Here is a 25635-nt window from a genome sequence, read left to right as displayed (position 1 = left end):
CTCACCTCTCAATGTTATTCGAGGACCTTTCTGACATTCATTGCTTAAAATCTGGAAGATTTTCACTAAAGAAATCTTCAGTGAAACCATACAAAAGCGAAGAAAATAACAAGGAGCACAGAGATTTCCAGATGATTCCAAGGAATGAGATTAAAAAGACATCTTTCCTACATAGCATGGGTTAAATCGAGTTTGGAAAGAACCAAACTTTACCTATAAATTAGTGAGTCAGGAAAACTAGAGAATGCCAAAGGTTTAATTCCAAGTCTGTGCATTTCAACTCACAATACTTGCAACTAGATGGTTAGGGTGAGAATTTGATGTTCTCACGAAATGTGCTACAATGTTCCCACAAAACGTGGCCTTCCTAAAGTACCCAATTGTATTTAAAGAATAATGGTGTGGGTCCATCACTTTCACAAGCTAGCTAAGCAGTTCACTTGCACATTACCCTACCAAGAAAACAGACTTCCATTTGAATCACATTGCTTTTGCTCTAGGTTGCTCAGAAGAAATATTGCATTTAAAGTCCGCAGAATGTCTTTGTAATGTAAAAACACACTGTAAACTGTACCACTGTGCGAAGTCCAGTGGTGACCTTTCTATCATGGGCCACATTCACCACTGGTGTTTCCTGGTGAAACGGGGGTCTCTCACAGTTCTGGAGAGAGACAGGTTTATTGATCAGAGGTTCTATAATCTCCTTTAACCACCACTGTCAGAACTGGTGACTCCGAGGTATATTCAGAGGAAGAAGCTGTGGAGGAGTTGTTTTTTTTTTTTTTTTTTTAAGAGGAAGTAAAATAGAGTAAGCAAAGCACAAAACTAATTAAACTTGATGCAACAACGACAACAAAAAACAAAGCATATTTGATGCAATTTATTAAGGAGAAAAAGCTGTGAAATTAACAGCAATCAAAAACTAATTAAAGTTGATGCAATAGGAGCAGCCAAAGAATGCCTGATAACATTTATTGAACCAAAGAAACATGGCTGTCAAGTTAAAAGAAATCAACCAAACTCTGTTTCTGAATAGTAACACAAAGATAATTATTCTCTGGGTGACACTTACAGAATAAGATTCAAGTCATTACCTCAGAAGACAAAAGGACTGACATGCTGTGTTAAACTGCCTGTGAAGAAAAGGGTCTTAATACAGAAACTTTTTAAGTAATTCCTAGGTCTTGCAAATAAACAAATATGACTCATCAATCAAAAACAATGCATTATTATTGTTATATCAGTTACTTCCATAAACTAATATTTGACATTTAGGAGAATGCCTTGTCTAACAGGGTACTTACAAGCCAGACACTCCTGGTTTTATCCAAGCTTTGAAACTCATCGCCTCAGTGCCTTGGGCAAGTAATTAACATCTAGGAGTCCATTTGTTTTAAGATTAGGATGCAAAACTCAAATCCTGACGTGAAGCACCATTTAAAATATGGCCAACTGCCAGGAATCCCCTTCATATAGAAAGTCGTGGTGGTAAACAGTGAAGAGGGTCTGGCTGCAGTGTGCGTAAGGCACTTGCATTGCCCCTGTTGTTGTACATCTTTTACACCATGGTATCAGATTTGTAAATTATTTAGATAAAACCTGATGTTCACAAGGTAAATGACAAGGAACATACAAGTACTTTCTGCCAGAAGATTCTAAAGTATGTTAAAAGCTTACTGTTTAACTAAAAATCCACCTCCTGTAGGGAGCGTTCCAGTCAGGATCCCAGTTAATTGAATCTCACCCAAAATACTCGACTTCCAGCCCCTTTATACTAGAATCTTGGTTTAAAAACAATTTGGGGAATTGTTCTCAGTAAATCTCCAACATTATCATCATCCTACTAAATTACCACCATAAGACCTCCTTATTCATGCACTGTACAAATAAAAGTCTATCTTATAAAATATAATATTATAGCAAAATGTAGCAAAGATCCCAAGCAAACTAACAGATTTGTTTTGTTATTCTAATCACACAGAGACAATCTCCTCAACTGAGAAGTTTTCTATAATTCATTTTAATGCTTTTAAGTTCCATTTCCTATTCCAATATAATCCCTAACTGTCTCTGGTGTACAGTATGTCAAAGACTGACTGCTGAAGCCCATTATTCAATTCCAAAGAGCTGCTATCTGGTATTACTGACATGCCTAAGGAAGACTTCCACGTCACATTACCCTACATTTTCATAAACTTGGCATTATTTTTAAGCATAAATACTAAGTCAGTCTGTTTAATGGTGTTGATTTTCTTTTTTACTGTATTTTTCCCCCCAAGGAATTTTTTAACAGTGGGAGAGATCATCATTACTCACACACATCACTCACATTACTCACCCACAACCCTTCAGCTTTTTTTTATAGAAATGTTGATCCTTACATGGTCAAAAAAGCCATTTTACTTGATGAGACAGTAAACATCATTTACATGGGTATTTAATGGATCAGTTTTTCCTACTCTGTTCAGAAATGGCTTAAAATTTCAGAAAGAAAATTTGCTTCTTCATTTTTTCCTTTTTTTGCAATGAGTCAAAATTGTAAACTCCTTTTAACCTTGGAAATAAACACTGGATTTCAATGAGCACTTGCTTGTGTTCACTTCTGCAGCAGATCAAGTAAGTTCCAGTCAAGCTCCAGTAAAGAGAACATTTTCATGTTTGCATATTATAGACTTCTGCATGTAGAATTGTGGAGCAATAGTAACTCCTTACATAAGCAAGCTAATGTTACTGAAGTGGGCAGAATTTTGTTTGCGATTCAAGGTCATAATTTGGCCTGTTACACACACAACATGTCTGTTAGGCAACTGTCAGTATGTATTTATCTTTAGGACTGAGCCTGGAGTTCAACCTGTAATAATTTCTTATCTTGAACACACAGTTTTTACAGTGCTAGCTATTAATGAGCTTTTAGTTAATTGTTCAGCAAAGAGCTACTGAAAATTGAACTCCCAAGAAGTTATACCCATCATGTTTATACCACAGTAATTGATTTTCCCCTTTTACAAGAATTCTCATCTTCCTTCTCTATCCTTCCCTGCTGGGTAAGAAACAAGTGGGATTTAACCTTCCAGTCTGGAGTTCTGCATGAGGTGACTGGCTGCCTCCTATCCCAGCTGCCACTCTCTGCCTCTTCCATTGGAGAATAACAACATTTTACTTGCCTTTCTTGCAGTAGCACAATAAATCTAGATAACTTTCTTCCCTGCTCCTACCACTCATGAATTTATACATATTTGATATCCAAACTTTCTTTCAAACAGGTTGGAACTGGACAACAGGTTCAAATATTAATGAGGGAGAATTTGGAAGAGCATGAGTTAACTGATGTTGCAATTATATACAATACCATTTACTAGGACTACCAGCTAAAAAATGAATTTTCTTCCAACATTTCAGATTAAATATACACACACTCACAAAATTCCAGAACAAGTGTGAAAAACCCCCACGCTGACAGTACACACCTTGCAGGAACATGATTTGAAAACAACTTCTCATTTCAAGTCACTGTAGAAGGGAAAACCTCTGAAGGTTTTCAGATCATATTGCTGCTAGTACCACATAAATTACACCGATTCAATTTCTATTACCCTCTACTCCAGGCCTATTAAATCTTTACTAATAGGTCTCCTTCCTGTCATGCCTGTAAAGTGAGATGCAAGGCCCTTTTAATCATAAGCTAAACGGTGGTAATGGGGGGATGGTTGGGTGACATACTGCTCTCTGGCAAGGAGAATAATTTCCACATTTTAAAATAAAAAATTAATCCTTATCGCCTCTATTACATCTTGAAGGATGACTCTGATCTATTGTGCCTTGATCAGTTTGACATAAAAAAAATCTGTTTATTGTTGCTAGTGAAGAGAAGAAACAGGAACTCACTGCAAAATACGACTCCCTGAATATCTTTCTTCGAAACTGTTACAAAGCACATATAATGAATGAAGGTGTTTTCGAATCACTGCCATTCGCTCTTTTCCTACTCTCACCCCTGCTTGAGAACAAAACAGATGTAGGCTATCTAACTGTCTTAGGAGAGAGGAGAAGATTCTGACACACTCTGAGATAATCTATATGAATAGGGATATGATTTTTTTTCTGCAAAATGGGTTTATTACTGACCAATGTGAAAACCAGCCTCTCAGGAAGTTGCAATGCACTGATAGATTGCATATAGATCCCTTACCTTACCTCATTACAAACTGACAACATCATGGCCAGCACATTTTGCTAAACACTGAACTGCACCTCTTAAATTCATCAGCGGCAAGGCTGGCATTCTTTGAACAGTAAATCCTCTCATTTTCTAAAAAGAAATGCTATACACTTTAGGACACATTGATCTGGAGAATGTGTCCAAGCTCATTCAGGCTTAAAATATCAGGGAACTAGCACAAGCTTTTCAGAATCCCTCTATAAGCTCTCAAAAGAAATGCTTCACACATAACATGATAGGAAAGAGTTTATGACTGTCATTGGGAGCCTCGGCATTGTCTCTTGATGTGTCACTGCATCATCTTGTGGTGATGAACTCCAGCTCAAGTAGCAGAGACAGAACAGAAAGAAATATGTTTGGAATGAACTTTTCTTACATCACCTTAAATGGAATACAGTCAGCAGAGAATAATGTGAGTAATGAAACAAGGACTTAGATTATAAGACTGGTTAAAATATGTCTTTCTGCTTAACACACTTTCATCTATAAATGGGTAGAAGTATGCACCTCCTTGCTAACTTCAAATACTCAAACCAAGCTGGATTTTAAAAGTCTAGTGTTACAGAAGTGAGTTATTTTACACATAGCCACAACATGTTTTATATCACAGTTTTAGTTTCCTCAGGAATTACAAGAGTTCAGCAAAAGAGAAGGGCATCAAAATAAAGGTGCATCTGGGGTTTTTACCCTCCTATTTTAGAGCACAGATGTGAGCAATGTCCTAATTTTTAACGAGGAAAGAAATAAATTGTTGAAGGACTTGTAAACTGTACCTTTCTTTGCTCCTATTGGTGCTGCTTTCTTTCTGATAATAAGCAGAAAAAAAACCTTAAGATGTACCAGTGAAGAAGGAGCAGCTGTCTTCTCTGCTTCTGTTTCTACTAGGAATTGGTCCCACCAGAAAATGGCACAAAAGAGTCTTAAAATGACCAAGCTATGCTATTGCCAAAACCTTTCACAACTCCAAGTAATGATAATTAGTAACACATTACCTTGTAATGCTGCCCCTTCACTATCTACAGGCAAGCATTTAAAGATACGCCCTCAGTGGATCTGTGATGGAGCTGGGAACTGATCTGGCAGCTCTCAAACCCAGCAACTTTATGTCCCTTCTTTGAGAACTGGACATCAGTCTGATTGTACAGTAAAGTCTGTCATTCTAGGGAACAGCCATTCTAAGAAACGGGTTGTTCTGGTGGGATTTGGCTCTCTGGCGCCAAGGTTCATGCCTTGCTTCTGTTTTCAAAGGGACTGAAATTCAGAGCTTTAGGTCAGTTCTTGCACACATGAACCTGATTCCTTCCTCTGCTCCAACATATCATACCTGTCATGAGTGGGTGAAGTAAGGCAATAAAACCAAACCCTATATTAGATTAAGTTTTCAATTTGAAGTGAACAGAGACACAAAAAATGAATGATGTTTTATCAGTAATCTGTGAGGATGGGCTGATGTATTCGAGACAAAACTACGAAGAAACCATGTTGATAAAAGTGTATTATTCGCTGAAAAATACACTTATTGACATAATAATGCCTCATTATATACTTTCTATTTTAGAAGAAAAATTAATTTGGTTGACAGGATAGAAATAGAGTATTTTCATTTTAGAATAAGTTTCCTTTTTATAGACGTAAGCCTGAAATCAATGTTTTATTTAGGATTTTTTAAAAAAGCTTGTTTACGCTAGGCAATTTCTCCCCCCTCAATCACATTCAATAGTTGATGTTGCATTTTGAAGGAAATATTAAAACAGTGTTATTTTCCTTCCAGACAGCAAATCTAGATCTCACTCCGGTAAAGTTCTGAAGTGGAATAGATTAAAAAAGAAAGAGAAAATTTTCCTTACAATGCTGAACAGTAAAGAATCCTGCAGATCATGTTTGCTGTGCTTGAAACACAAACAAAGACAAGACGTCTTGATGACTAAGCATGCCTGTTACAGAAGATGAGGGTACACAGTAGCCTGGTAATTTTTTTCCCAAGTATTTTCTGTTCTTCACTGTGAATGATGTTCCCTTCTCACAGCCTTTTACAGGCTTTAATTCAGGGCGAAAGATCAGGCATGTGTCCTTCACATGAATAGAGGCTGAGACAGGTATTCCAAAGAGAACACCACAGACTGTGCTAGGCCTCCTGACTCGGAGAACAGCAGGCTGCATGACTTCAAGGCTTCTACTTGCCTCAGCTCTAAGGCGATCCTTCCAGCTGAGTGCAAGAACAATTCCAGTATGAAATTGGACACTGCAACAAAGACGGAATAAGCCCTACCATTCATGGCTCCCCCCCAGCCCCATGCTAACTGATGCTCATCTGCAGGAAGACAGACATATGAAGTGCAAAAAATTGACAGGCAGCATCAAAGCACTGTGCATTACAAGAAAGAAAATTATAAGCATCTTTTCTTTGAATATTAATAAGAGGAAACCGAAACCTTCAACGGGTCTGAAAAACAGCCATTCACAATCCTGGCTTATCTGCACAGGGCAAAAATTCTGTATGCGTGAGTCAGTTGCTAAGAAAGTTGTGACTAATGCAGATACACATCTGACTTTTTAAGTTGACATTTCTGCTTTTCCGGTGGATCAGAACCGTCAGGAGATCTCCCCAGGCAGACCAGAGGATTGCAGAGAAGAGTTATTCTATAACAGCCTAAGAATTGTGGCACAAATGCTTTGATGGAATTAGCAGTGGTGGTTTAAGAAACAGCCGCGGACTCTATTCCCAACACTAGCAATTACCACTCCCATAACAGACTCAGAACAAAGGAACAGAATCAGAAGGAAACCAGCTGCAAATTTTCCTGTATGGGCAAAGAGCAAACTCCCTTCTGCTACTGTTTTCACTATGACTCTAACATCTGGCAGTGGGGCAGAACAGACAGTTGGAGACAGGAGCATGTAAAGTGTTGCTACCAGACTTGCCAAGAGCGCAGCTGTCTTGAGTCCTTGCACAGTCTTCATGCCTCTTCTGGTTTTCTCACAAGATGTGACTAGGATAAACATCTACTCTTCAAAAATTAAAAATGACCCAAAATGTCTTCTATCAAGTACATCAGAGCACACTGTGCATCTGTAGAGTACCAAAACAGGGATTAAATACAATTTTGCTAGGTAGTTGGAGGAAAAAAAAGTCTTTCAAGATAGCATTTGGCATGGGTTAATCACTTCTTTCACTAAAGAAAGGAATACATACTGAGTACATCTTCTGCCATATGATTAAGCAATGAGCCAATACAATTGTAAATCTTCCAGAAATTCCCCATGGTTCAACTCAACAGAGGCAATTCGATACTTCTCAGACCCTATCTCTCATTTTTAGATAATCATTGCATTAATTGTGAACAAAAACTATCATGCTGTTAAAAGAAACGTGACTGCTCTGTGATTCTCCTTAGCAACCTTTGACAATTAAGAGACTGAATTATTCATATGTATTTTTAATATAATAACAATTTTTAAGTTTGTTCACCACACAATTGCTCAAACAGCAAGCAAAACCAAAATTGTTTGATTCTAGTATAAATAGCACAACTGTTCATTTCCTACTCCTTTAGTGCCTGATACAACGTATTCTATCTGTAACAGAGGTAAAAAGGATTTAAGAGTACTATTCTATACATGTAATTATATGCTACAAATTGCTTTGCAAGTAATTGGAATTTTTTCTTCTTTTACATAATGCAGAATTAAGAATTTAAGTCTTGTCTGTGCTTCTTTGTATTATTTACGAGTATTATAAGTACTAGTTCTGTATATTACTTAGCCATATTGCATACAGTTTCACGCAAGTTCGATCAAGTTTGGCATATTCATCCAACATAGTTCAGACAGGTTTTTTAATCTTTGTTAGCGAGCAGCACAACCATGGTATTACAATAGAAATTATAGGATTTGCACTAGACACATGATAATTTTGTTCAGGATGTGAAAAATACATATGACATTCACTTTATTTTTAGGCTGAAAAATTGACTAAAAAAATCTGAAAAATATCAGATGGGGAAATGTGTCCTGTTTGAAGAAAAATACATACACATGTGCTAAGATTGAATCATGCGATGTACGTTTTATAAACCAAGCTTTTGTTCACTGGCATAAACTGAACCACAACAAGGTTATTTGTATAGGAAGAATGATCTAGTAAGATGGCATTGTATTTTTCCCTTTAAATGTTATTTTAGATAATAAGCAATTCTATTTAAGTTGTTTATGCTTCCATTTTACACACACTTGAGCTGTCAGTGTAGCTGCATGGTGTTATTCTCTTAGGCTGCTACTGGACAGCACAGCTACAGATAGAAATAATAATAGCTTGTGACAGGATACATTTAAAAGGTTTGATCAGACTGATCAATGGGGCTTTGCTTCAAAGCTAAGCTGAAATTCAAGGAAGGAAAAAATAATGGTTGTTCCAACAGTTTATCCATATCACACCAAACTGGAAGGCATTTGGGATGTGGCACCACCCTTAATACAAGCTGCCACATACAAAGAAAATTGCTTTTTTCTTCTCAGACTCCATGATGGAAATTCACATCTGTATTTTCATTTCAAAAAAAGGTTCTTTTAGAGTCTCTACACTTAACTTACACGTTGGGTTTATTTTATATTTATGAAGCTTTATTTCTCTTCCCAGACTTATATTATTTTATATTCTTTAAACAGCATTCTGGAAACTTATTAATATTTGACAATATATAGATAACAGGAATTATCAGTCAGTTACTGTAGATTAGCTGTTACAGGCATGGATTTTAATTATTTTTTAACATCTACTGGCATGCCTTGAACTCTGTGTGCTACTGGTTTGTTGGGTTTTTTTCTCCTCCATTTACACAACTGCCTTTTGGTTTTTGTGTTTCTTCAAGCTCTTTTTACCCAGAGTACCTACCTCTGAAAATAATCTCATTCAGGTTGATTCAGTTCTTGTTTCTGTTCAATTTAAAGTTATTTTCTCTGGCTCACAGCAGAACATCACACAGTCTCTCACTGAGTTATTGAGGATTTTCACCCCATATCAGCAGCTCATCAGCAATTACTTTTCTGCACACAGATCCTTAAAGATCCAGGACATGATGATCTGTTACACTTTCTGTGCTGAAACAATCATAAAGGGAAGTTCCTTAAACAAGTTTCCACTAGAAAGAGAGTGGAGAGATGAGCACTTCTAATAATGGTAGAGCCTTCACTTCCACCTCAGAAACTGAAAACGGTAATATTTTGAGGACCAGGCACTATGAAAGTGTACATTTACTGCTTTGATTTAAATCTCTGGCTATATTAAAATCCTCAGCTTGCCTGACCTTAATACTGTGATCCTCCTATATATTAATCATCTGGCTTTTAGACTGGCTTCATAACATCTGATGGTAAAATTTGTCTTTGATTTGTTTCCCACTGCCAATGGAAATTTAAATAAGGTATTCTAGTTTTGGTGATATAGTGGGATTTATATTCACATGATAAGGTGTGACTGTAATATAAGGGAGGTATTAAAGAATTCAGCTAGATTTAGTACACATCTTTTACAAATTTGTTTCAGTAGATACATTATACGTATTTTTAATAATTTGCTTGTTTTGCTTTTTGGGCTTTTTAACAGCAGATTTTGATCCTAAACAAAATCAGGATTTCTCATTTCATTCCTTCGTATCACATAAATATTGTGCCAGTCAACAAGGGCTTAATTTTTTTAGGTTGACTATTTGAAAGAAAAATATCACACTGCTTTACTATAGCCTTTAAACATTAAGAAGCCCAGTCTTTTACCATTAAGTCTTCCTGTTTTATAGAGTGGCTAAAAGAGAGCCTTTAGTAATATCTTCTCCATTTTAGGTTAAAGTGAATCCATGCTACCAGTGAGAAAAGACCCAAGCTGTCTTCACCCTCGCTAAGCGTGAAAATAAAAGTGAAGGAAAGCATGCTGCAGAGACATTCACACTCACTGTATGCCAGTTAGCTCTAACTCAGAGGGAATCTATCTCCTAGCCAATAGACTCTTAAGCCCTGCTAATACAACATTGTGGGGACTTGCCATCTGGGATCACAGGCAGCTCTGGGACTTCTCTACCATATTTGACTGAGCAATGTTAGAAATACACAGTCTGGCAAGCCTCTAACTTCTCAGAGAGGCTGTAATTTCAAAAGGCAGATGGCTGAAGTCCACAGGTATAATTGTGTTATCAAACCAGCTTCTGGGGCAGGCCTGGAATCAAGTTATCTCAGGTCTAGTTAATCCAGACTCCCAGATTCCCAATTCTGTATCATGCTGATAGAAGAAGCTTTTCCTATTCCTTTGCTATTTTCCTACATAGTAGTCATTGTCCTTCAAGTCATATCTTCGGAGTTGTTTTCCATCCAGTTGGGTAATTCTCTAAAAATATGTTGTTCAATCACCCTTCTGGACTACATTTCTCCTTGACCGGCTGTGTTTTTACTCCTCCAGCATTTACTGACTGATAGTTAATCTCCATGTTAACTTCCAAAACCATCTGGAATGGCAGTGATTGTAACCCCTGCTGTTAGGGCTAGAGCTGCTGTGATTATATTGCATTCAATTTCAGTTTCTGTTTCAAAGTCAGTTTCTGATTCATTGTTTCCATTACCACTAGCCAGTGTGGAGAAACCTTGTGGAATCTGGAAAGACCTGCCAGAAACATCTTAGCTAGCTTAAGCACTAGCTCAGGTGCCTCTTCATGGCACTGTGCCATGCAAATATTGTGAAGTTTTTGAGGCTTTCTGGTTTGTCCTTGGTAGACTTGCGTCATCCAGATGCAAAGTCATGACTGTACATATGGTGTGGATTTTTTCTTATTTCTATATGTAATATATCGCATCATTCTGTTCTGGGAATATCTGAATGGTCTGTGTTTGTCTTTCACTTTGAATTACAAATATTTTTATGCTTTTATCCTAAAGCATTGTCTACTTATTTCTAAACTAATATACCATTTCTAAACATTTGCACTTCAACTTTTTCCACTGCTGTTTTCTTTTTAGAAGCATAATTTTCACCAGGCTGGCAGATATCAGCTATTCTTTGCAAAGTCAGTTCTTTCTATTCACCAAAGTTAAGTTTTCCTGGATCTAACAGTCCCTTATACAACAAAACATCCAGGTTCTCGTCTGCCTGGTAATTCTCGTATCCCTATGACTCTACCGTATTAAGCTGTGATATAACAATCAGCACTCTTGCCTGTCACCTAGTTTCTTTATAAAAATAACTTTTACTTTCCCTAAGGAATACTGTTCACTGTGCTTCTGATTAAAAACAAAATGTCTTTTTCTTCCTACCTTCATGTTCCTTATGATGTACAATGTTGAGCTCTCCTGATCCTGGATCTACTGCTTATCATTGTGAGCATATTCTCCCACTTGCCCTTCTTTGCACTCAAATTGTTGCTAGCTATCATTTGCTCTAAGAGTTGTCTGAAAGAAAACAATGGGTTCAGAATTCAATGCAATAGGTCCATTTTCTTCAGGAAACCAGGAAGTTTTGCTCATCCACGCAAACCACCAGTTCAGAGAGGCCACGCATACGAAATTTCTCTTTCCACCCTTTTTTTGAACCTTGCGTCCCTCTCCCCTCCAATTTCTCACTTCTCAGAAGATTCTTTGCCATTTCAAACAAAAGTAGCCACCAGTCTGAATATCATGAAACTCTCAACATCTTAGCAGTGTCATCACAACTACAGCTTCACTTCATCATATTCCAATGTATCAGCTTTATTCTCCATTTAGCTTGAGTGCTGGCAAAATTAATTTCTGCACGTACCCACACTTCAGCACAATATAATGCAAACTCCTACACTTTCCAGCCATCTCTACACTATGCTCATTTGCTCACTTAATACTGCTAAGAAATGAAAAAATAAATGCTGTAAGTGGGAGTAGTTCTACTAATTTATTGCAATGAAATAATATTTGAATGCATTGTAATACATCTTTAAAATGTAATTTTCACAGTCATACAGACAATAACTGTCAAGATACTTTAACAGACTCCTGATCTCTTTTACCACATTATCTTTTACAGGATGCATGAACACAAGCATTCTGGCTTTCAAAAGTGGCAATCTTTTTTTAAATACTGGTTTTTAAGGATCACGTGAGACACTTGATCTCAGAAGCTCTAAGACCGCTAAGGAACTACTATCTAAAATCATTTAAGCTAATTTCCTACCCATTGCTCAGGGGCAAGTTTTACTGGGTTTCGTTGGGATCGAATTGATTTTCCAGACAGGAGTCTGTATGGTGCTGTATTTTTGATCTATGACCAAAATAGTGTGCGTAAGATACCAGTGCACTGGCTATAGCTGAGCAGTGCTTGCACACACAGTGTCAACGACCTCTTTGTTTCTCACTCTGCTTCCCCCTCAAGTAGACTGGAGGGGACATGTTGAGGACATGAGCCTAACTAACCAAAGGGATATTCAACACCATAAGAAGCTGTGCTCAACAGTAAAACTTATGAGCTATTTTCCCCAAGTAGGGATTGCTCAGAGACTAGTTGGGCATCTGCCTGCTGGTGGGAAGGGTGACTGATTGCCTTTCCATCACTTGCTTTTTTGTCTATATCTTTTACTTATTAAACTTGATCTATGAGTTTTTTTGGGGGTCTGCCCTTCCAATTCTCTCCTTCGCCCCACTGTGAAGGAGTGAATGAGCATAAAGACCCAGTAGTAAGAAACAAAATTGCAGCTAAAAGACTTAACCTAGGTTATCTATGCCTGTAAGTCATACCATGGGCCTCAAGGGAAGACAAAAAGCTGGCCAGACTGATAGTTGTGTAGCATAACTGTGAAATCAACAGATCTGACCAACATAAACCCATTAAATTTAAATACAGATGTTGGAAGAACTATTCTAAAAGATCTGCATGGAACGCCTCTGTGAAAACCAGATTTCTCTGATAATTTCTTCTTTAAATGCTAGAAACCTCTGAAATGTTACAAGGCATTAACAAGCTATTGCTATTCAGCTCAGGGGTAAAAAAATAACAATCCTGTTCCTCTGTCTACCTTCCCCCCAACTTTTCCAGGTGTAAAATCATACTTCAGTATTGTCTGCACAGTTTTCTTCCATTTTTCCCATTGCTTTTCATGTTATGTCACAGGCTTACTACAGTGTATTATCTCACTGAAAGGGTCCATTATACTCTAAGCAACAGTGAATCTCTAATTTATATGCGTACCCTAGGACGGAGCTAAGCTTGGTCATCATCTACTGTCTGATACCATCTCCACTCAATTATGTAATAGGAAACAGAGCATGTGAAGGTGGAGACATAAGCCCATTCATCACTGCTACTCAATTTCACATTACTTAAATACTAATGCTCTCAGTCCTCCCAGCAACACAGGTTGTCTATCTCCCTGTCTGCGTAGCTCATCTAAAGCACGTATTTCCTACTTTCCTTTTCATTGCAAAAGGACACATTTTCTTTGCTTCTCCGACTTTCATTTTGCAGAAGCTTACTTCTTCTACCTCAGGATTATCTACACGTACACCTACATCTTAAGTACAACTGCTTACTAGAATCATTAAATGGTCCTTCAGGAAGGAAGTTCACTGTCTCCCCCCCAGTCAGAAATACCCTCAAATTATTTTTGTAGCTTGCACTTGCAAGTGCCTCTGCTTCCTTATGTAGCTTAGACTTGGCAGCTGAATCACCACAGAATAGTGTAAGCTGGATTTATACTTAAATTCAGTGTCCAGAGTTAGGCTTCCACAAAACAAGTCAAGGGGGAAATACAGCTAACTAACTGATGTTTACAACATGAGAAAGACAAGATTTTTATGCCTGAAAGTGCCAGCCTTTTGTATGGCAATTCAGTCACCATTTAATTGTGGCAGCGTTGCAGTTAGAATCAAAAGTTCTCTGCAATAATGAATCCTCCCAAACTGACATATGTGACACTGTTATTAAAATCCCATACCTGGTCCACTGTGAATTTTAGAGTCTCCCCCTTAATATCTTTATATTGAGAAAGAAAAACGTTCGGAGTTGTTTTCATGGAGTTCACAGTACAGTTAGGTATGCCAAAAGGCACTATGTTTTGATTAGAGACATATCCTGTCTCCAAACTTACCCGCAAGTTCAAACATGATAGTGCTACCCCAAGGGGGAGCAACTGGAGAACGTTATGGGATGCTGCTATATTCAGACATGTTTCCACAAGCTCACCTGGGGCATCATGCCTATCAGAGAAGCTCTCAGGAGCTTTGTGAGTACAGTGCCCTCTCATAACCCTTGCCTAGTGCACCAGTATCTCTGAAAGCTTTCAAGATGATAGGGAGTTACATAAATGCCAAGTACTCTTACATGTAACAAAAATCAAAGGTTAGCTAAAGAAACATACTCTGCTGCTGAAGGATGAATAATCCTGAGCTTGGAATATGCTTGGAATACACTTTCTAATTTTTCAGTAAGACATGAAAGTGCTACTACTTCATGAAAACACAAGGGACATAGCCATCTAAGATTAGCATCAGGCATATGTCTTGTCAAAATCTGACATGTTAGTTTGTGGCAAACTTGTCACGATCAATGTCAACACATGATTTCTTTTACTACCAAAAGACCTGCAAACTTCTCTGTTAAGGTAAAGAGTGGATATCTTACATTTGCCCTTGCCTGACCGAGAAAAACTGTTAGGTATGTATACACCAGGTACTGTTTCTCTTAATTTTTTCTAGTCTGATTGCACATTTTTATATTGATGAGCTATAACACCTTTGATTGATAAAACACCTTTGACATCAACAACCATTGTTCATGCCTCCTTTATAACTCCATATCCTGCTTTACATGTATCTATATTCCCTACCAGGAGGGAGCATGAGATGAGAGCTGCTACAGCAAGCTAAATGAAGGGTCTTTTCAGTCTTCTCTTTATCAACCATTGCTGTGTTTCTGTGTTACACGCTTTTTGTTATACATCTGCATTCATATTTATGTCATTCTGATTATTGTCCACTCAAAACCCTTAAGAAGTGCTACCAGTGAAGATAAAATGAAATAACCAGTATTAATTTAAAATCATATCTGCCAGTCCTACATTGCTGCACACTGTGCTTCTTCCAAAGGCAGCTACACAATTATAGGTACTTGGGTGCGTATAGGGACATGGAGGTTTCTATGGCAATTATCCATTTTAATTGAAAATTGTGTAAGGAAAACTCATTCTATGTGCAGCATGTGATTTGCATTTGTTTCCAAAGAATCTGAACTTGCCCAGGGTGAGATGTGAATTCTTATTTTCCAGGAAGACGCGATCTTTAAGTCTGTATAGGTGGGGAGAAACCGAAGAGGGGGGGGTCTTGCTAAGATTGTAAAGCCTATTAAAATTTAGTACCATTTATCCAAACCACACTATACTGTTAAGTAAAGACTTCATGCTTCAAATGAAAGAGGATGAGTTAAAAACCAAATTAACAAACAATGTCCTTGAAGCAACAAGGTAGAGGAACCAGAAAAAAAGCAGCACCAGAAAGGACAAGAGAGAGACATTTACACTGTAGGAGACAGGTCATCAGTAAGACCAATGCATAAGATCAAACATTTGTATTGTCACATATTTTAACTACTGTTTGTTAAAATAATAACGAAGACAAAGTTAGTTCCAGCTTTAATTTAGAGTGTCAAAATAAAAGTCAGAGGGAAGCAAATGTTTTTTGTGGCTTAGCTAATAAAATAAAGCTATAGCATTTTTTTCTTCCCCAGTTCCCATTACCGCAGTAAGTCAAACATGTTTTAGGCCTAAATTTACAACAAAACCCAAATCAACTACTTCAGGTTATGAGGACCTGGAAGCAACCTCTGAAACATGGTTTCATACTCACTAAATTTACGGCATTGACTTTTCTGGAACAAAACTCTACTCATTTTTTATCTGTATCACTGTAAAACTGTCTAGGCCAGTTGCCAAAAATGTCTGAAGTTAAAAACAGTCTTTGCCCCCTTCATAAATATTCAATATGAAATTGCTAGGAGGGAGGTAGAGGAGGTGTTCTTTACCAGCCACAAAATCCTCCTAACTGAGCAAAATCTGTACTGAAAAACATGCGGCCATAGCATGTTTGTGGTTCTCCACACATGGAGAACCAGAAGAATAATTTTAACAGTGTAGCTTTGGTATTAGTGTATTTGGCTCACAGCACTCCCATGCTTCATTGGAATATCTAGAACAGAAAAAGGAAGACTATGACTCCTAAATTCAATATTAATGATTGCATCAGAGTTCAGTATAAAGCAAAATGGCATGAACACGCTTTTCATAATATGTCATCTATTCTGAATGAAACAGAGACTAATAATTAACCCCTTGTTGAAAGGCATGGGACTGGGAAGCAGACATTCCCTCAATGTGAACAAGTGACTTTTTTCCTGGCCCCCAGCAAATTTTCTGTTTTGGTCAGAAAATGCTTTTTGAAGACAGAGGAACCAAATGGCTTGAGAAAGAATTGTGAACATGAAAGGGGTCCCACCAAGTATAGTCTAGAAGATGAGGGCTTTTCAATGCATGGACAATCTGCTGTATTTTTGTCACCTGTTCTGACATATGTTGACAGCTGTCATCTCCCTTATCTCCTGCTGCAGCTTGGACCCTCTTTTGATACTTAACTGCCTTCCTTCATTTTACTACCTGACTTTCTCATATTTACTAAAATACAGAGCAATCAACAGAAAGGTTTCCTGAATTTCTTGTTACACTTCCAGCCATAAAAAACAAATACTGTCATTCCTGCACCTGTCATTCTTACCAGTACATAGCTGGAAAATAACATACTGAAGGGAAGTAAAGTTAAAGGCATACAAATTTGATTTAGTTCTGAACATGGTAACATCAACAGTTACTCAGCTTTGACGGACATAAAGGCTACTGGTGGTGCTCCTCTTCTAAGGGTCTGTTTCCTACACAGAACTTAACCCTACACCATTGTAACACTCTACAACCTACTCAACAGTTTTCACGAATTTTCAGGGTTTCAGAAACACAGCTATTAAACAGCAATTTTCATGGCGTTGAAAGGAAAAGTAAGACCTGAAGGCTGGTTTTGGCTAACATTAAAAGACAGGTTTGAAAAGACTCTGGCTGAGGCATTGCTCTCAATAAATTAAATGTAATGACTGGATCTAGTAGAAAGCTGCTTTTTATAGCCACATTGTATGCTTGGCTGGGAGAGGTGGGGAAAGAAAAAAAAAGAAGAAAAAAAAAAGCCTTTATGGTTACACTTTCCATCATTTACTGAGGAAACCATCAAGATATCACAAACATGAATATCTCTCTTCATTTTGACTCAGTTACGCAAGCATCAAAGCCTGTAAAGGAAATTTCTATCTTCCTTATAAGAGCACCTACATACACAGAAAAATTGCCAAGGAAAGGTGCAACTTTGTTTTCAGAAGTGTCAGAATGTTTCCCATGTAGTACTCCGATGCTGCTTACTCCCCTCAGTATATTCAAGTCTGGACACATCACATAGAATGCAAAGCCCTGCCAGCATAAGAAAGGCTATTTCTGTCTGAAGGACCTAATTTTTAGTTGACCACATCAAGACGTTTTTCTGTCTAACACATGTACAGTAATCCCTAGATAAAATGAGTCAAGTATTCCTCAAAGTTCTGGGACAAGCTAACAGTTCAATAAAGAGTGTGGTCCTTCAAATTTACACACTTCAGCTCCTCACATTTCCTGTGGGGAATATAAATTGCTTCTAAGTCCTTACTATGCCGCATGCCATTCAAATTCTGTTGCTTCAATTCATTATGCTAAAAAGTAATACAAACTTCAATTATTCATTGTAAAAGTACAGATTTAGCTAAAGTACAGAGAAAATTCAATTCACACCAAAATGGCCACAAAGCTCAAATTAATCTATTTGCAGTCCTCCCATGTTCTTCTCAGCATCTTTTAAAATGTCACTTATTTTATAAAAGATACAGATTTGCTGAGTATTGATATGCTCTAACAGACAAGTTCTCTCTGCTTTTAGTTTTGCAGACACTATTTACCCATCCCAAACCACCAATGATTACAGCTAAATTAATATGGGGGTCCATCTGAGTAAAGGTTACAGGACTAGATGCACAGCTCAAAAGTTTTCACCTTATAAACCTCTCATCTTCAATCCTGTGTTCAAACGGTACTTATGATTTCAAAGAAATTGCAAATCAAATGATTACACGCTACAGGAAATTAGATAAAAGAGAAAGGAACCACTTCAACACCATCAAGAGATTCAATTCAGCTATTATATTAATAGCAAAAAACCCCGTATTTTGATTGCAGCTTTGGCAGGTATAAAATGACAGGTTTTAGACTCTACTTTTATTGAAGTGCATAGATCCACAAAGCATTTTCAGTCCTGCAAGGTGTTTTAAAGTCTTGTCACCATCCAGCAAAACATTTGGACAGTGGTTCTTTAATTTCAAGCAGAGGAATAACTGCACTTGTTAAAATACGTTCTAGAGTATGTAGCACCTTTCAGAATAAATTCAAGCACTAGCATTAAGAATGAAATACTGTTGAACTTCTGTAACGCTGAAATCAACACCAAAGCTTTTGCATTTTGAAGCCAAGTGATGAATTTATTCCTCATAACTTGAGTTTTATTTATGGAATATAATGCAATCTTTATCTCAATATTCTATTATGTAAAACGTAATGCTTTTTCATATCAGATTAAGATCTTAGAAATATATTTTACTGCAGTGATAATGCTGTTCTTTTTGTAAGGAATGTCTTTTTTCCCCCTCTAATTTAACTAAAATTAAAAAATCTATGCACGTTATAATTGGAAAAATTAGGGCACTAAAACTGAGCTTTTTTATTAGCTGTTAAGAACACCTACCACAGCAACTTCGTATTGAACTAACAGAAAAACTGCAGTATACCTGAAGCAAATAGTGGGATTATATACAAACAAATGTAACATATATATATGTGCACACACAAACACACACTAATAAAAGCAAGTCACAAGGTTTATGGACTACTTCCCTTGCCAGTCTCTTACCACCCATATATGCTCATCCAAGATATTTTGCAACAATATTTTCCAAATTAACTTGCAATAAGAATTTCAAATATAATTCTTTTCCTTTAATAATAAAATACAATTTTGTATGGAAGAGAGCCCTTCAGCAAACCACCTGAAACAAAATTATTATGTCATAATTACAGCTGAAAACATCTATTCCTAGCAAATGTTTTCACATTAAAATATTAAAGGGAAATAGCTTTAAACATTTCTTTCTTAGAAAAAACGATGCAGAACCATGAGCTCAGGAAATGATTTACCTTTCTTGTCATCGAAGTACAGCGTCTGTTGAGCTGGATTTGACCACTGGAGGGAGGTGTTATCATTTTGATCGACCCTGCAGGTCAAATTTGCTGTACCCCCTTCAACAACCGTGACGTTCTGTGTAAGTGGAAACTGCCCTTGGCTGCCTGAGGAGGGAAGGGATGAGATGGAGAAGGGAAGAGGGTGAGAGAAAAAAGAAGAAAGATTTTAAGCTATAAAACTGAATTTATTGCTGCAACTTCCCACAGGTGACAGAGCCTGAATTCAGTGTGATCTATTCTGATCAATAAAAGGTACTATGATACACTGAAAAAAGTTATATTTGCAATATATTCTCTGTATCTAAGAAACAGATTAATGAAGAAATAGGGATTTCCGCCCCCTTCTTCCCCTCCCTCCCTCCCCCTCCCCCATAACTCATACTAATTAAATCCAAAGAAATACATCGCAATTTTATCTCCTCAGACATACCAACACATCCAGGCTATGCCTCTGCATAGGGCTCACATGCTACATCCCTATACAGATATCTTAGTACAGATGATACAGTTAAATGGCTGTTGAGAACATCCCTGAAAGCGTAACATAAAAATCTGCATCAGCTTTTTAAAATAGAGGTACAAGTCAGTCTTGACTCCCTGTTTCTTCTTATGCTTTTTAATATATTCTCAGGACAATGCTTTTCCTGACAGGTTTGGTAAGTTGTTAGAGAGCAAATGCATTGTGAACCTATGCATCCTCTGTTTCGCAAATGTATGTGAAACTCAATGCATCTTCTGTTGAGGGAATATAACCTGATCTCATATGAAAATGGAAGTGATGATGTAGTAGGTCTCTTTCACATCTGTGATTCTATCCTAGATCATTATGAATCACAGTGAGTGCTTGCTGAAAAGTCACTGGGAAGTTTTCCAAATACCTCTGCACAATAAAGGAGCAGTATCACCCACTTTTTTGAATCGCAAGTATTTTCAATGCTGTAGTCAGACTGATGTGTTTATGTATTGTGAGAACAGCCTTTGACAAATAGCACAACACATTCTGACAAACAGTATTGTAACAAGGGAGCACAGTAAAAGCATGGAAGTAATTTTTAACATGGATGACGAAAGAAAAGTTTTTTCAGTAATAAGAAAGACACATCATTATCTGGGAGATATAGAATTTCTTCAAGGATACAATGCAAAAGAAAGACAATACAATAGTCTAAATCAAATATATGCTTCCTTCTTCCCCCCCCCCCCCCCTTTTATAGAGGTCCTGTTGATTCAAGAAGCACTTATGGGCAGGTATTGCTGCTAGCATAAGTATAATGACTAGATGGACACTCACGTGCGATATGTCTGAAGTGAAAAATCTCTACAATCCTATAGGTGTGAACAAACTCAAAGACATAAGTACATCAAGGAAATTATATATATAATATCCACTAATTGTACCAATACAGAATCACAAATCTGGCATAAGACCTTCACACAAACATCCTATTTTAGTTGCTCTCATCAGAGTTGTTCCCCAAGCTAAGTTAAACTGAGGCATGCCTTTTATATAGAAGTCTATTATCTCAAATACAGGATTTCAGATGACCATAGTAAGAAATTACTAAATGAAGCTTAAAAACTGAACTTGTATTTGACCTGCTGACATTGACAAAAATAGAATTCTTGACAGGTTTTGACAGTTGCCCATTTCCCTATGCAACATATTTTTGATGGTATTAGGCCTAGTACATAAGCTTCTACATCACTGAAAGCATTAGTGGCTAGATAGTCTAACACTCTCCGCTCTCTTGGTTTAAAATAAATGAATAAAGGATTTCCATAAAAATGTAAAACTGGTCTGATTTTTGTATAAATATCAACTTCCTGCAGATGTCTAAATGTCAGAATTTACTATGTACTAAGATTTACTATAAAAGGATATTTACTATCAACAGGGCAACAGAAATAGTAAACAAAAATAAAGGAATACCAAAACCACCACTGCTAATTCAAATGCTGCAAAAAATGAATGCTAAAATCTTATGACACCCTCTATATCTGACACTTCATTAATCAAACCCCACTTCTTGAAAACCACACGTTGAGAAATACTTGATGAGTGAAAAATCATAAACAAGGATGGAAAGAAAAGGAACAGAAAAGATATGTAATTTCCTTCCATTTCTCCTCTTTCCACTCCAATGTGTCAAAGAACCTCCAGATACTGCAGAAATTGCTTATTGCTTAAATTGGAATTTTAAAAATCCAGAAAAATGCACATAGCCTGTTATTACTTCCACTAAATTACAGGCATCTTACCAAAGAAATGACCTTCTAAAGAATGAGTTGTGGATACAAGGCAATGTGGGCTAAACCATTTTTTGCATACAAGAAGCATTAAACAGCCTAATGCCAGAGATTAGCACAGTGAAATCTGTCATTTACATTACAGACTAGGAATGGAAGATAGTAATAAAGAATTGCTGTAATGATTTAGCACCCTATTAACTCATTTGGAAGAACTCCCCAGAACTACTCTATATTCCCTTTCTGATATTTTAGTTCTTATCATGTAGGTGTCAGCATATATGTAGTCTATCATTTGGCTAATGATTGTGATGTCACAGACATGTTTAACCAGAAGAGTGGTTAATAGTTGAACTTTTCTGATGAGCCATTTAAATGGAAACTGTAGATGATATGATCTGAAAGAGGTCTGAAGAACTTTCTTTTCTCTGGCCACTTTACTGCATGCTGATATTTTGGAAGTAAGAATTAATCTAGCATATAAAAGTGAAATCAAAGCATTAATTCTATCCATTACCCATACAGAAGCTGTGTGGATCTGGAGAAGATGCACACAGCTTCATAGGAAACTTGGAATGGAGAAAGAGGTAGAGAAAAAAATGTACCATTTTATCTGGAAATTAGCCAAATTACAAAGAAGGAAGCCTGTGCAGAACAGAGAAGATAGGCAAAGCAAGACCACATATTGCACACCTCTTCCTGAAGACCAAAATTACTTATAAATAATGGGATAGCTAAGACAAAGAAACATTTATGAGATTCACTTTTCTGCTGGTATCAGCATCTAACTTGAATTATTGAAATTGGAACTTTGGGACTGGAAGGACTGGAAAAGGTTTTAAAAGCCTGTATGAGATAGATGAACAGTATAGAAAGCATCCACATTGTGCCATTTAATACAGCATTACAAGTATCAAGTTTTATGCCACTGAAGATTAGATTGGTAAAGACTGGTGTGATTGGGGACTGACTGTTCTGAGAGATGCTCATGTCTGTTAAACAGGTAGGTAGCATGTGCCTAGGAAGCATGCCAGCCAAGCTGCCAGGCTATGAGCACACTGGGATGAAGAGCTCAGGCCATCAGAGACACATACAAGGTGTTCACAGCCACTTCTAGGTACCACTGTCGAGCTGCAGGGGCAGCATGCCCCCACTGCAGCACAGCGACCTGCAGCTGGAATCACATTACTCCCCAAGGGATCTGCTTTGGATAAACCCCTTATGCATAGGATAACTTATAACCATTCATAATCCCAGTACTGACTATGCTGGTTCTAACCCATTTGAATAGTCCCATTAAATCAAGAATGCTTGTTGAAGTGCTTTCAATATGAAGGCAAGCCTAAAGGCCATGCCAGACGGAGGTATGTTTAAAGAAACAGTTTCTTCATAATTTCAACAACTAGGTGTTATCACTGTGGTTCTCTAGCATGAAGTTCTTAATATATAAGCTCCCATTTCTTAATTTTTTCCTTAACTCTGTGAGCAGAAATCGAACAAGACAATATCATCTAACAGAAGCATTCCGCCTTTACTTAAGAAGTCTAGTAATGGAAAACTTAGTGGCACCTTCCGTAACTTATTTGAGAGAGCAACAGTCATCACTGTTTAAACATGAAAACAGGATTTTACACCTAGTCTGAATGTCTCATTGCAGCACCTAGCATCAAATGGCTAACATTGTATTTTTTCACCTGTTTGAAGAGCTCTCTATGATCAAATTTTTCTTTCTTTTGTAGGCACTTAGAGACCATGATCATATCACCCATTAACCTTCTCTTTGACAACCTAAATAAATTGAGCTCTTAAGCCTTTCTGTAGAAACCACATTTTTCTAATCCTTTGATTAGTCTGTGGCTCTTCTCTGTGCCCTCTTTAACTTGCCATTTTTTTTTCTGAAGTGTGTTCCCAGACATGGAGACCCCACTGTAGCAGCCACAGGAGAAGATACAAAGATGATACCACTTCTCCATCAGCACTTCATGTTCTTTTTTGCACACCTAAATGAATATCCTTGGCCACAGGGTCAGATGGAGAAGCACATCTGACTGTTTACCATGATGAATGTGTTTTTTCTCAGACACCACTCCAAAAACAACCCCCCATTTATTTCTCATCCTGTAGCTGTTGGACGTATGTCCCTACGTTTCACTGCACTTAACATATCTCTCTTTAAGCCCACTGACCTGTGCTCTTCCTTATTTCATATAGCCACAATCTTCATGGCATCCACAAATATTGCTGGCAACAACTGTGCTTCCCAGGCTGTTTCTGAAAACCATCTAAATAGTACAGTACTAACCACTTTTCCATATTCAGAGAAATGCACAGAAACACAACTGTTCAATCATGGGTTCTTCTTTGTCATTACACTTTAGCCCTAATTTTTGAAACGGTTCTAAATTGCTTGATGCTTGTAAGGTTGGTTTTGAGTATGTTTTGGTTATTACTCAAAATGTCACTCTATTTCAAGTCCAAGGCCTTACAGCAGTAAAAAAGATTTGAAGTATTATGGCTACCTTTTTCCAGATATAACTGTAACTCAAGAAGTCATGAAAACATTAAATACATCACATATTTTTATTAATAAATATATAAACACATTGAAAATAAGTCAATTCCTAATACAGCTTTGTTTTAAAACAATACAAAAAAATAATATTTAGTCTTTACTTCAATAAAACACATGGTCAATATGCATGAGCAGAAAGGAATAAAGAACATAGCATATGACTTAATAATAATTAATTATACATTAAATTTCAACATGCAGTGAAAACCTCTAAGCACTTCCCACACTGCTCATTAGTGCATTACGCACTTCCCAGATACATCGCTTTTTAGTGTGCATTGTGCTTGCTGAACAAACCAAGATGTTCTATTTGCCTCTCACAGGATGGTCCCTCCATCCCTGTAAAACTTGGCAGCCCATCTCTTCCTTGAATATGAGCAGCCAGGACACTAACACACCACTCCAGAAACCTTAGTAGTGCTTTACAGAACACGAGTAGTAATTCCTTCTTTCAGGCTGCAGGTGTGGAAAAAGACACCCAAATTTGGTGTTTGCACTAAGGGCAGATACTAACACTTACTGTAGGAGATACACCAGTAGAAAAAATATCATAAGATTTCATTATGACAATGGGATACATGGCTTGCAAAGGCTCACACACACACTGCAAAAAAAGGCTTTTACTACCTGTCAGCTTTTAGAGAATACAAGAAAAGCATGAGGCTTACCAGTTCAAGCAATAGGAGAACTATTCCTGTTTAGCTGAAGAAACAGAAGGTAAGAATGTGAGCTGGGGGGTGGTGGCGAGTGGGTAAGAAGGTAAGATGGGACAGGGAAGGGAGGTGAAAGTTTTATCTTTCACATGAGTTTTAATTTGGATCAAAGAGAAATTCCTCCATCAAATGCTGCTTAGCAAATACTAAAGGGACATTTTAGTTTAATAAACATCTAGAAAATGCAGAATATATAAATAATACATACTCTTCTGAACACATATTTTTAGGTTAGTTCAGTGCAATTTACTTCCTACTTTACTATTAACTGAGGTGTTTGACAGGTATGATTGGTTAATGAATGTGACTCAGACGGTCACTGTTCTAAAGACAGGGCTACCCATCCAGCTTGTTTGCTTTCTTCACAACAAATGGCTGGCAATAACACTTGACACAGCAGGTCAGGTCAGTCAGACATATATATATATCCATTACAGTATATATGATTATGTTCTGTTCCATGATCAAACCTTGAGGCAAGTCAAACAATTGTACTATCTGCCTGCAGTATACTAATAGAGAAAGAATGGCAAA

The 25635-nt window shown here is 37.3% G+C and overlaps 1 protein-coding gene across 2 annotated transcripts in view; it reads right to left on the bottom strand.

The window, feature by feature from the left end:
- The window catches only part of CADM2 (cell adhesion molecule 2), a 659180-nt gene that overhangs the window by 176990 nt on the left and 456555 nt on the right, over positions 1-25635 (bottom strand). For both annotated transcript variants that reach the window (XR_010612138.1, XM_065676379.1), the window contains exon 2: positions 19525-19674. Coding sequence is in view for 1 of the 2 variants with exons in the window: in XM_065676379.1 (XP_065532451.1) it covers positions 19525-19674 (150 nt within the window). In the remaining variant the exon portion in view is untranslated. The remainder of the gene's footprint in view (positions 1-19524; positions 19675-25635) is intronic.

Source organism: Lathamus discolor, chromosome 4 (assembly GCF_037157495.1).
Source record: "Lathamus discolor isolate bLatDis1 chromosome 4, bLatDis1.hap1, whole genome shotgun sequence".
Taxonomy (NCBI): domain Eukaryota; kingdom Metazoa; phylum Chordata; class Aves; order Psittaciformes; family Psittacidae; genus Lathamus; species Lathamus discolor.
This window is presented reverse-complemented; position numbering and strand designations above follow the sequence as displayed.